We start from the raw sequence: 12324 nt of genomic DNA, 5'->3' as shown, positions 1-12324 counted from the left end.
GCTGGCGGCGTATTTGGTCGAAAGGAGACCAACTGCGTCAATTCCAGCTTACTAAACTGCTTGAACGTGCCTTGACGTTCGAACCAATCGCCGAAAAGTTGTTTAGACTCGCGAGGCCTCGGACGGCGTTGCTGCTTATCAGTAAACATCGAGCCAACTTCAGTGTAGTTTATTATCTTGTACCTGTTTTCTATCCGTTTAATGGTGTTGTTGAGGAGTCCCGCTTTCTGTTGATAAAGCTCCAACTGCCGCTTGGTCGCGTCAATTTCAACGTCCAAAACGTGATACAGCGCTTCGGAGTCCTCAGCGTCACTATCATCCCACGACAATCCGTCTATTGGCAAGCAATACACGGAGAGGAACAGTAGAGCAAGAGCGAAGTGGTGCATGCTCCGTGAGACCTTGGCGTCGCTTCACGTGATCAGATTATCTAGATGGCTACATTTCTATCTCAACCAATCATCTCATGATCCGATGGTTTAAACACAACGATTGGCCAAAACTTGATGCAAAATAGCTGGGAATGGCCAGCATCTACTCGATCTGTCGTTGTCCCCCTACTGCTCTGCTTCTCTCGTCCATCGCGTAAGTCCAATCGCATTCTGCGTTGGCTCGTGGACAATAGGAGAACCGTGGCAGCTGACAGTGGGAAAGACACACAGAAAGAGAGCAGGGAGAGAACTTGGACGCTAATTAGTGCAGTTTATTAAACTTACTAAGGAGGGGCGCAGTCCAGTTATTGAGTTTCTGGACTGCTAGGCACATTCTACCTACGTCCCGTTTAATACAACGAGTGCACAAGGCTCAAAATTTAGTGAGCTCTGTGTGGTTAGTTAAGGTGTCTCGAGAGAGATGGCTCACATCGAGACCAAGGACCCGTTCGGCTTTGTGGGCTCGCACGTAGTTCGGAAACAGCCACGAAAGGGTGGAGAGGAGCATGGGTGGCTCACACGGTACGACGAGGGGCTCGACTGCTATACTTTGTTCGTGCCAGGAGGAGGAGAACCTAGATTGTTGGCTCGAGGAGAAGTGATGAAGTTCCTGTCGGCGCCCAATATCGAGCTCCACGATGACGACCAGGAAGAGTTTCCCCCACCTGTGAAAGATACCAGTACAAGTCGGTATTTGGGTGTGAAGTTACGTCGACCTCGGGAAGCTTCAAGTGACAATGAAAGCCACGTAGATGAAGACATACGGGGTCATGTTACATGTTTCTTGCCGTTTGGTGATCGATACTGTGTCGAGTATGAGGACGGCTCAATCGAAGAAATGTCCGAGGCTGCTGTAATTGACGGCATAATTGCTCTGATCAAGTCTCCATTCTTCTCGTCTCCTAGTCATAAAAAGATACAGAATGGATCTGTCAGGACAAGGAGAAGTATTGAAGAATTGGACGGAGAAGATACAGCACATATTCGACGGAAGCGACAGCGGGTTGAAGCACCGACCGATGAAAATGTCCAGGATATCCCGTCCGGGTCTGATGCTGTGGTTGGGAATGTGTCCGACCAGCAACAGGATAATGATATCATTTTAGTTGATGACGCGGAGATGGAAGCTGGTACATTTACCGAGACGGAACCGGCTCCTAACATTTTAGAGATTATGAGTAGCACTTTGGGCAATACTACGCGAGAAAACTCGCTAGAACTGGCCAGTCATCCAGTGGAAGAACCCATTATAGTCGACGAAGACGAAGTGCCCGGCCAGGATGATACTGTGGTGGAAGTTTTAGAGAATCCTGAAGGACCCACAAGCGGGGAGAATGCAGCGGATACGGTGCCAACTGATGCAGCGGCAGCGAAGAGCAAGAAGGATGCCCCGTTCTACATCATCGAAAAGAAGCCACACGCGGCAATAGAGCCACTTCCAAGACGCGCAATGGCATTTGAGCTTCTCCGAGCGTCGCTGCTGAATCTGCTGGATCAACGTGAGGCTACTGTCGTCAAGATAGCCATGCAGTACGACTTACTACGCAACCCTGACGTGCGAGACCGTGACGCTGTGATCCGCTTTATGGACGCTGACGGATTACTTGTTCTTAATCATCTGTTGAACTCATTTGCGACTGAAGTTCTTGACGACGAGGAAGAGAGCGAAGAGGATACCATGGAAAAGATTCGCGAGCGCATGGAACGAGATGATAAACTTCTTCACGTCATGAAGATTGTCGCGATGCTCCCAACTCCGTCTAGAGACCAGGTGATCGCTTCCAACATAGGCAAGACCATTAATTATCTGACCAAGAAACGCGGCCCACCAGGACGCAAAAGTGTCCTTCCCAAGTGCATCACGGGTCTAGCGAAATGGATCAAGAGTTCGTGGATCAAGAACATTTCACCAGCTCCGAAGGTGTCGCCCAAGGCGGCTTCCAAGCCTCGACAGCCAGCGAATCGGCGGCAGCAACAAGCTCGACGTGGCGGACGTGGTAGATCTTCTGGACGTTCAAGTCACCAGTTGAACAGACGGCAGCCGCCGCCATCGCAGCGACCGCAGCGTCAGATCTCGTCGATTTTAAGGACCCCACCAGAAGAGCAGCACTTCCCTGTAGACAACACGCCGATCCCTAGACTATCACGTCCACCGTCACAACATCCGGTAGCTGCTCCAGCTCCTGCTCCACCGCAGCCCCCAGCCCCACGTCGTGTCACTGGCGGACTCAAGCCCGATTGGATGAGGCAAAAGGAGAGTCTTTCGCGCTCTCGCTTCTGCATTGATGACAACGCGGTCGTTGACACGAGACTTTATCGAGACAATCGAGCGCGTCCTATTACGAATGTGCCTGTGGTGGCCACGCCTTGTCAAGCATCGACACAGCAGGATCGAAACCCCGACCAACGAGAAGACGCTGGCGGTCCTGATGGAGTTTTTGGACGAGCTCAAAGACTTCGCTTCGGTAAGCGATGGAATACTCGGGAGTTCGGGATAAAGGACCCTCCTGGCACACTGAGGCAGCCACAGAGGTCGTACTCGATGCCCTCTTACGGCCGCTCGCAGTATTCGGACCAGAATGAATCTGTCTATGTGCCTCCTGTGCCGAATTCTTCTCGTCAGCCTCGTTCCATTCTGCGGCGTGTCAGTCGATATAATGATGAGCCTGCGATTGACGCCGGAAGCTGATTACGAACGATCGAGATCATAGCCAGTGGCTTGGAGCATTTTTGCAGATCAGAGTGGACAAGATCTGCGAAATGAAAAAAGAAAAGAAAAAAGGAGCCATGTGAAGCAACATCACGCTTTTTTGCAGAAACTTATTCTTTGACCTCGCACAACTAACTTTAAATCATTGACTACCGTAGATACTCGGCCTTCTCCGTCGGTCTCTAATTGTCCATGACTCGCGCAGATAAGCAATGAGGTCCTGTAACAAGATTGCACACGATAACGGCGTTAGAGAACAATTAGCAACATCAAGTGAAATGTGAAAAATGTGCACCTTGATGAAATCTTGTCGAAGACCAGCAGGGATGTTCAAGTGTTGAACATACTCAGACAGAGAGCTCTCGATCTTCTCAAGTTTCGTTATGCGTGCTTTCCATATCTCGCTAAGGTCCGTGCGGCGCTCGAAGTCACGGTAATAATCCACCAAAGTAATCACTTGTTCGGCACATCCGCTCACACCAGGACCATACTTGGTCCGCAACGCAGTCAGGTAACTCTGCTCATCATGGAAATCACCTTGCTTGGATTCACACGTCGCCAGAGCAAGCTCGGACGCAGGTGTCGGTGTTTCAGGAGAACGAGGTTTCAGTTGGGCTTCGCGTGGGTTAATCACTCGCGAAGATTTCAATAGTTCCAAGTGACCCGCCATTCTGTGCAAGGATGTCTGGATATCTTCGCACTCCCTGTGGCTTCCGAATAGTTGTGATTCGACATGGACGCTAGCACTTTGCTTCCTTCCAGAGTCCTTGCTCTCTGAACTTCGTCTCTTTTGAACGTCCACGGCAGAATTGGATGCCAAGCTTTTAGCACCCACTTTAACCTTTGCAACACCATTCACCGGTACCTTGCCTGTAGAGTTGCCGGAAGAGCCATCCGCCACTGCAGGGGCAGTGGAAGCAGTCACATCTGAAGCCATCTTCTTCACCACCCGCTCCACTAAGGACGTCACAAAGCTTCGGACGTCCTTGCTTACTTGGGCATCATGTATTGTTGTCTTGTCCACCTTGTCTTCAGCACATTCTTTGGCATCCTGGTTACTTGTACACTTATCCCTCTTCATGCTATTGTCAGGCTTGGCTTCAGAAGCGCTGTCAATGCCCTGGCATGTAGTGGTCATGCTCATGTTCTCGCCAACAACATAGTAATGCACATCTTCAGCCAAAATATTGTCGGGCTTTGGAGGATCAGAGCGAGTTGGCGGCGGCGTGACTTCTTCATGGCTACTCCCGTTTGAAAAACAGGGCCCTTGTGCATGAAATGCATGATAAAAAGTCTGCTTGTGCGGACTTGGAGATCGAGCAGGCGATGGTCCTTCGCTTGCTGGTGAAGCCGAGCGATTGCTGTTTTTTGTTGTTTTCTGCGGTTTCCGCGTCCTTTTCCGACCCGACGTCGCGTTGATTGGTGACGGCGATATCCCGATTCGTACTGCTGACGGCGATGGAGCTGGCAAAGGCGGCATAGCGCTGGTATGAATAGGAGCACGCGTTGCGTCCACTTCAGTCTTAACTGCCAGTCGCTTCGCTGCACCACTCGTGCTGCTGCCAGTCACACTCTGCGCTGATAATGCATCTGTCTTTTGGTCAGCACTATCATCAGCGCGCGGTCGTTTCTCCTCATCCACACCTGAGTCTGGGTTTATCCGCTCGGATTTCTCGACTTTCCTGGCCCTTTTTTCACTATCGTTGACTATTTCAGTAGTCATAACGACGTCTGCGAGAACTTCAACAACTTGCGGCTCAATTTCAGAAATGCCAGACATCATCTTTTCCGCAGAAATAGCACTGCTACGTGCGCTATCTCCCGCACCACTAGAAGACTCCACAATACTTTCCATCTCTACATCTGGAACAACCTCCCCATTCGACGTGCTCTCTTCCTTCTTTGTGGTCGTGTCCGCACTTTCATTGTGACCAGCATCATCTGTCACCTTTGGTGTCGATAATTCCTTCTCTGAAGCTGGCAGGGCTTGCTTCTCACCATCGTCGATGTGGCTTATTGCAGAAGAAGATTGCGAAGTACGTTTGCTCCTCGCCTTTGTCTTCTTAGCTGGTTTGTTCCCTGTATCATCTGAGCTCTGTTTACGTTTCCGGACAGAACCCTGCGCTTTCACTCTTGCAAGCGACAGCCTGGATGCCGTTCTTTGACCAGGCGAGGCTTTCACGTCCGTGGGCAGCTGTGGCTTGATAGATGCCAGCGTGAGTTTAAAGTGATCGAGAATTGAGCGGTACATGGGGAAGAATCGAGTCTTTTCACGCTCCTCATCTCGCAACACGCTTCGGAAATGGCGTCGACCGGGAAGAAGCTCGTAGGGCATATAAATCTCGCGAAGTGCACCTCCACTTACCTTTTCACCCCGTGTGTGGAAGTAGCGGAAGAGACTCACTGGCGTACTCCGACGAGTATCGTACGTTCCAACAATTAGGCCCACAAACGGCTCCAAGGTTTCCTTACTGGCATTTGGACGTTGGAATAGTTGTTGATAGCTTGTCTGGTTCTCAATGTCTCGCACCGATGGATCCGGTGCAAAAGCCGGATGCGAATGGTACCATCCCACGACCTCCAGTTGTGCGTTCTCAATGATGCCACGAAGTTCAATCTCACTGCCTGGATCCATCTCCACATCCGTCGATCCGTCGTCACCTTCAATTTCCAAAGAGCGACACGGAAACGCTGCCTGGATATACAACGTCTTAGACGCTTCGTCCCATTTACCACCCAGGAATCCGATGATTTCGCAAGTAGCAAGGTGAGCGTGAAGGTCTGCTACGAACACTGCGTCTGGATGAACCACTACTTGGAACGGCGGGTCTAGAGTCGGTCCACCGCGGCTGCGACTATTTGGATCTTCAACATAATCCTTTGGCCGGTAGGCAGCACACTGCACCATTGTATGCGGATCCAGATTGCCAGTCATCAGATTTTGCCGAATTTGAGATTGTTGAACTGATCGTGCCTGGCGTTTACCTAGGGAGCGGTCACGTCCTGGTCCAATGTGAGCAGCACTTTCTTCGGCCTGTAACCGTTCACGCGCAGCGTGCTCCTTCTCAGCGATACTTGGTTCATCCGTAAACACGCTATCATCCCACACGAAATCTTGCTTGTACGCCAGCTGTGTATGTGCGTCCGACCCATTTTTTGAGCCACGTGACACCCCCGTCGTCCAGATACTCGACAACGGCGTTAGAACTCGACTGCTAGGCGCGTCCTTGTCTGTAAAATTGGCGACTTCTTCAGGCACCTGATTATCTGCGACCGATTCCTCCTCTTTCACCTCCTCATCCTCCAGCACCAGCACTTTTGCATGGCCATTCGCCTTTCTCTTCTTGAGTCTCGGTATTTTATCGGATATTTTGCTGTTCTTCTTCTTCTCGCTCTCGGGAGTTTCTGTCAGATCAATTGGGGACGGTGATCGCGACACAACTGCAGCCTGTGTATCGCTAGAAACCTCCTTTCGAGACGCCTTTCGAGCTCGTGACTTGGAATCTTTAGCTGGCGCTTTCCGTCGAGGCTTTACTGGTGTATAGCTCTCATCAAGGTTGATTTTCATCACGCCCTTCGCTTTCCTGTCTGTTGTGTTCCTACTACTCGCTTTTCTCGCCGGATTCTTCTCTCTTGCCGCCATATCCTCCTTCACACTAAATGCTGCGTCATCTGCACTCTCGCGGTCGTCCCAGGCGTCGTCCAGCGATTCATCTCCCCGCACCTCCTCGTACGACTCCATCTCGTCCATACGTTGCTTCTTCTCGGCCTGACTCGGCTCCTCCAGCAGCACCAGATCATCTTCCACGTAATTTTTACCCTACATCAACAGTCAGCACATTTGTTACTCTGCACGAACCATCATTCATCCGCTAAAGGATGTAGTACCCACCATGTGCAGCAGCTGCGTCGCCTTGGCGAGTGCACGCTTAAACTCGCCCTTCTTCTTCGACCACTTGCCGCTCTTACTACCCATCACCGCGTGCACGTACATCTGGTAGTGTGCTGTGAAGCTCGCCACGTTGCTCGGATCGATCTCTACGAGCGAGAAGTTGAACTTGTCCAGGAACATGACGAGGCAGTGGCGCTTTGTGCGGAACTCGCCCGTCTCTTCGCCGGTGGTCGCGTCCAGAACTGGCACCTTCTGTGGAGGAGGAACCACTAGTGATGCCATGATCTTAGGGTCCGTGCGGATACCGGCACGCCGTACAACATCCCACGAGAGGAAGAGCACACCTGGCCACCACGGAAAGCCATGTATCTTGGCCCACACCACATCAAAGTCTCGGAACTTCTCCTCCACAAGCGCCAGAGCCTCGTGTCGCGCCTTTAGCGCCTCCTGGCCGGATGCATCCAGCCGAGAGCTTGGTGGCTTCTTCGCACCCGGAGCCACCATTTTGGCCACGAGATTGGCTAGTGAGCGCATCACGTGTGTAGCGAACATAACATTTGTGGTGCACATGGTTTCGTACTTAGATTGGAAAAGAGGCGCGAAGAAAGTGTTTTAGTGGAGACTTAATTAAGATGGACACAGCGGCTAAAGCGTTTGAGCAGCACGTGGCGCTGGACGAGGGCGTGTTGGCCACGTCAGCGCCACTGGAGATCGGACAGCTTGACTGCGTCATCCTGCAAGTGCGTTCCCTGTTTTGCTTCCGGATGGTGGATTGAGAGGTTGATAATTATGCCAACGTTTTTTTTTCTTCAGGTGAGCGAGGGTCTTGCGGGATATCCGGACCTGAGTCAGAAGACGTACGAGCTGCGCACGCAATTGGTGGAGGAGAAGTGAGTAGTAGAAGGTTTTAGTTGGCCTAGAGGGGGAGACTGATGGATGTTATAGAGCGATTGGCGCAGCAGGAGCCATTGAAGGGGTATTGGAGCTGCTGAAGGCCAACGAGAAGGCGCTCGAGTACTTCAAGGGAAGCATCGTTGGAGGTTTGTATGGAGTTGGTCCATTTATAGGGGACAGAAGACTAATACGCTTGTTATTGTAGTGCTGACGGGTCAACCGCTGCCGTTGCGTCCTCCCTTCTTTGGCGGTACGATCCCTGAACCTGCTGCAGAGGCGGTAGTGGCGGAGGTGGAAGCTGTGGCGGCAGAGGCAGCGCCTAAGGGAGAAGCGAAGACGTCGACTAAGTCCACTGCCGCTTCAGAAGAGAAATTGGCGCCGATCTTTGCCAACCAACAGGGCTCTGCACGCAAACGCTCGTTGGAGAAGACAACAACGACAGTACAAGGAGCAGAAGGCAAGCGACCGAAGGCGGAGGAGAGCGAAAAGAACAAAAAGGACATCGCGTCGCCTCCCCTAAGAGCAGCATTGGCTGAGGAGACCAAGTATGAGTCGGAGGAAGTCAAGATCCGAGCCATGAACCCAACGTACACGATCCCAACGCAGTGGGAGCACTTGTACTTCAAGCAGGTGGAAGTAATCAACATAAGCAACCGCCTCGCTAAGGAAAGGATCCAGGCCAAGCGCTTTGCAGGCGAACCATTCTTGCTGGAAGGTCACACTGGCTGGCTGAAATTTGCGGACGGTTGGATTAAGCCGGATGGGACGCTGGACGCGGCGGCATTTCTAAGCGGCATTCACGACGTGAAGGTTCCTGTTCTAGAGCGCAATTACGAGGAGCGGAACCCCATCAAGACGCACTTGCCGCTGAGTTACTACGTCAAGAACTACTGGGAGCACGGCAAGTCTGATTACTATCTGCACCAATGGCAATTCCCGCTGGACCCGAAAGCTGGTCCACTGTTGTGCTACAAGAGCGAGGAGCTGCCTGTGCTGGGAGACAATTTGCTGTTGTATTGGCTGGATGCTGTGCGTGGCGACAACCCTCTGCAGTATCTTTTCATGGGCCAGAAGAGCACAAGAAGTCGCATGCACTTGGACCCAGGAGGCCTGGGCATCACCATCGCCCCAGTTATCGGAACTAAGCGCGTCACGATGCTGCACCGTGAGGCAGCCAAACTGGACTCTGTCCACGAGTCTGTCAACTTCCATGACGTGGATCTGGATCAGATTCCCCAACTTGCGTTCCTGCCAGCGTGGCGTGTAGACGTCAAACCAGGCCAGATCCTGTACATGCCTGAAGGGACACTGCACGCGTGTGAAAACGTCACCGCGTGTCTGTCCTACCATCGCTTCCACGTGGACACTGTGAACCTCCCAGGCTTCTTACGGTCGTTTTTGGCGCAGGACTCTCCAACGATCAACCACGCCGAGATCCTCTGGAACGCTGCGCACGATGTCATGTCTGCGATGGAGGATATCTACCATGCCAACAACCAGGTCCTCGGGAATGAGGTCGTCACGCTGCGCAAGCTAGATACGCTGCGAGGGTTGCGTCATGCTTGCCGCATGCTGTCGCTGGAGCAGGTTTTACCCACTGAAGACTCGTGGGACTGGAAGAAACTGCTCGACGACATCGACCACTTGTTGGTGCGGATTGATTCCAGCGCCAAGTTGAACAAGAAGAAGAATTCTACCCATGAATCGACTCTGACCAAGGCGATGGCTGCGCTAAACGGCGAGGAAGCGGCTGAAGCCAAGCAGATAATTGAAGCAGCGGCCAACAAGAAGAAGCTGGCAGTCAAGACCAAGGCGCAGACAACGGCTGCGAACACTCACTGGGACTCTCTGAAGCTTAAGGTGGGCGATATCATTGGTGTGCAGGTCTTCGAGAAGCGCAACCGGGCAGAAGTGCTGAAGGTGGTGCACGACAAGGTGCTCGTGCAGATCCACTACTCAGACTGGGAGTCGATTTACGACGAGTTCCTGCCGGTGTCGTCTCTCTACCAGCGCAAAAAGGGCAAAAAGGTGGCGCTTAAGAAGACACCAGAGGTGCATGAGACGGTGATGGCGCGCTGGGGCAGCAAGGGCGATGTGTACAACGCCATCGTGCTCAAGGTCATTCGCACCAACGCGTGCTACGTGCACTACCTCAAGTACGAAAAGGACTGGGACCAGTGGATCCTGCCTGGCCACATCTTCCGTAAGTACAACAAGGCCTAGAAGGCTCAGCCAGTCAGCGGAGCGAAAGGGGTCGAATCTGTCTTTCGTGTTCATTTTGACTTTGTGTTCATGAATTCGGGTCCACTGTGGTGGTCATTGCTGTTTTATTTTTTTATCTTTACACAAGATTTTTTTTAGATATAAGTCGTCAATTTCTTTGGATGCGATGAATAAGGCGAGTGGCGTGCACGAGACCGCACAAGACGACGTAGCTGCCCACGAAGGCGTAAAAGCCAAACACCGAGATCACAGCCACGATCAGCACGATGGCTCCGTAGCCCAACGTGCGCTGCAACCAACGACCCCATGCAGATGAAGCGCCAACGAAGGGCAAGTCGTAGCACGCGTAGTGACTTGCATCCCACCTGCTCTCACAGACCCAGCAATACTCGTAGCGACAGTGGGTACACGTCATGTGATTGCAGCCTTCGTTCTTCCAGATGCGCATCTGACAGTGTGGACACGCTCGCACCGCCTTGTGCTTGCCCACCGACGCCTCCCAGGCCAGATACGACTTATCCTGAGCACCACGACAGAACCAAAACCGATGTGCATATCCGCGACAACGGAAACATCCCACTGTATCGCACTTTGGGCACGTGAAATTGTCCGTGCTCTCACAGATAATGAGCTCGTCGCAGCCTGGTCTTGGACACCACCTCGCACTCGGATTCTTCTCGTCCTGTCACAATTCAAGATTTATCACCGGGTGCACTTCATATTCGCAACTTTCCAGCTGGAACGTACTCGCTTGCGCTTCAGTATTGCTCGGTACAGTGTCGTCTCGTCCTTCCCGATAATGCGTTCCATGTCCTCCTCCTTGATGCTCTGTTTGCACTCCACTACTGGGCATACCAATTCATCTGTAGCATGCATATTCTCTATTATCATGAAGACCTCTGTAAACTGCAGCCTGCATTGCATGCACCTTCGTCCACTTGGCGCCCTTTGATCTTCATCTGAATATACCTCCGAACGCACTCTGCATTGACAGTGAGCACACACACACGTTCGATATTGAAGGAGACTGGCCCCTACCAGCACAAAAACGGTGGCGACAGCGCAGCTTTGCATGAGCCTCATCGTCTTCGCTCTCCACGTCGCGCAGCGCCAGTATCGGGACGACATCCAGGCAGATCGGACACGTATCGGGTGCTACGAATGTGGCAACCAGGCGCCGGTACCCGCGCACGAAGATGCGCAACATTGTCATATTTTTTCAGTTCGCAAATCTGATAATGTCTGATCCGGATGGTTGTCAAAAAGTGAGCCAGGAAAGAAGAAGACCCAACTGTGACGATGGCTTCGTGGGTGCCATGGACGCTGATGCTGGCGCTGCTACCGACAAGCGCGACGGAGTTGCTGAAGGACGAGGCTGAGCGTCAACGTCTGCGCGACGAGCTCACGCGTATGGCTAAGAATTACTTCAAGCTGCTGCTGCTCTGGGCTTTCCGCGCCGCGCAGATCTTCGCTGGCATCTCGTTCCTCTTCGCCACGGCCTCGCTGCTCTATGCGTTTATGTACTACCTTGTCATCCCGTCTAGATTCCATGAACAAGACATTTTCTTCAACTATGGGAATCGCCACATGGACATTTATGTCCAGGGGGGGCAAACGCCTATTATCCCAACGGCGTCTTTGGAACTGCAGGATCCGGTACATCAGTGGCAGTCATTTGTGGTCAAGCCTGACGAGCCGACGCAGCCTGTACTTGTCCCTGGTGTAATGTACGACGTGATCGTGGAGCTGACAGTGCCAGAGTCGCGAACCAACGCGGAGGTTGGTGTATTCATGGTATCGACGACGTTATACTCAAACCAGGAGAGGGGACTAGCAGCGAGTGCTCGACCTGTGACGCTGCATGACATGCCGGCGTCTGTGCGCTGGATGAGACTAGCATTTTGGCTCATGCCCTACGCGTTGGGCTTTACGGAACCTGCTCAGACGCTTCGCGTGACAGCGATCAACGGATACCAGGAGAGCACCGAGTACCCTCTTACGCGCGTGGACATTGAGCTGAACACGCCAAAGCTACAGGTCTACTCGGCCAAGCTTACAGTAATTGCGCAGCTGACAGGTCTTCGGTATTTAATGTACCATTGGGCAGTACCGACAGCGATTTTGTTCATTCTGAACATTGTCTTCTTGGAAGCACTGGCACTGATCATTTTGTA

General features: G+C 52.3%; 7 protein-coding genes across 7 annotated transcripts; 4 read left to right on the top strand and 3 right to left on the bottom strand.

The window, feature by feature from the left end:
• Positions 1 to 852: 852 nt before the first annotated feature.
• On the top strand, positions 853 to 3014 carry PITG_16723 (uncharacterized protein; the record flags this gene model as incomplete). Its single annotated transcript, XM_002896899.1, has 2 exons — positions 853 to 2896; positions 2998 to 3014. The coding sequence occupies 2 exons, from the start codon at positions 853 to 855 to the stop codon at positions 3012 to 3014; spliced, it is 2061 nt and encodes a 686-aa protein (XP_002896945.1).
• A 2305-nt stretch (positions 3015 to 5319) lies between these two features.
• Positions 5320 to 6076, bottom strand: PITG_16722 (metalloprotease family M67A, putative; the record flags this gene model as incomplete). The annotated part of the gene is made up of 2 exons (XM_002896898.1): positions 5320 to 5341; positions 5391 to 6076. The coding sequence occupies 2 exons, from the start codon at positions 6074 to 6076 to the stop codon at positions 5320 to 5322; spliced, it is 708 nt and encodes a 235-aa protein (XP_002896944.1).
• A 473-nt stretch (positions 6077 to 6549) lies between these two features.
• On the bottom strand, positions 6550 to 7537 carry PITG_16721 (uncharacterized protein; the record flags this gene model as incomplete). Its single annotated transcript, XM_002896897.1, has 3 exons — positions 6550 to 6599; positions 6748 to 6961; positions 7034 to 7537. 3 exons carry the CDS (start codon positions 7535 to 7537, stop codon positions 6550 to 6552), a joined length of 768 nt encoding a protein of 255 aa, XP_002896943.1.
• A 128-nt stretch (positions 7538 to 7665) lies between these two features.
• PITG_16720 (uncharacterized protein) lies at positions 7666 to 10150 on the top strand (the record flags this gene model as incomplete). Its single annotated transcript, XM_002896896.1, has 5 exons — positions 7666 to 7773; positions 7847 to 7923; positions 7979 to 8073; positions 8133 to 8209; positions 8327 to 10150. The coding sequence occupies 5 exons, from the start codon at positions 7666 to 7668 to the stop codon at positions 10148 to 10150; spliced, it is 2181 nt and encodes a 726-aa protein (XP_002896942.1).
• A 258-nt stretch (positions 10151 to 10408) lies between these two features.
• PITG_16719 (uncharacterized protein) lies at positions 10409 to 11109 on the bottom strand (the record flags this gene model as incomplete). Its single annotated transcript, XM_002896895.1, has 4 exons — positions 10409 to 10439; positions 10516 to 10832; positions 10898 to 11013; positions 11079 to 11109. 4 exons carry the CDS (start codon positions 11107 to 11109, stop codon positions 10409 to 10411), a joined length of 495 nt encoding a protein of 164 aa, XP_002896941.1.
• Positions 11110 to 11449: 340 nt separating this feature from the next.
• On the top strand, positions 11450 to 11876 carry PITG_16718 (uncharacterized protein; the record flags this gene model as incomplete). The annotated part of the gene is made up of 2 exons (XM_002896894.1): positions 11450 to 11814; positions 11855 to 11876. The coding sequence occupies 2 exons, from the start codon at positions 11450 to 11452 to the stop codon at positions 11874 to 11876; spliced, it is 387 nt and encodes a 128-aa protein (XP_002896940.1).
• A 65-nt stretch (positions 11877 to 11941) lies between these two features.
• PITG_16717 (uncharacterized protein) lies at positions 11942 to 12314 on the top strand (the record flags this gene model as incomplete). The annotated part of the gene is made up of 2 exons (XM_002896893.1): positions 11942 to 12256; positions 12303 to 12314. The coding sequence occupies 2 exons, from the start codon at positions 11942 to 11944 to the stop codon at positions 12312 to 12314; spliced, it is 327 nt and encodes a 108-aa protein (XP_002896939.1).
• Between the last annotated feature and the right edge of the window lie 10 nt (positions 12315 to 12324).

Source organism: Phytophthora infestans, genomic scaffold, assembly GCF_000142945.1.
Source record: "Phytophthora infestans T30-4 supercont1.51 genomic scaffold, whole genome shotgun sequence".
Lineage (NCBI taxonomy): Eukaryota > Oomycota > Peronosporomycetes > Peronosporales > Peronosporaceae > Phytophthora > Phytophthora infestans.
The sequence above is the reverse complement of the archived record's forward strand: the minus strand, read 5'-3'. Positions and strand labels throughout refer to the sequence as shown.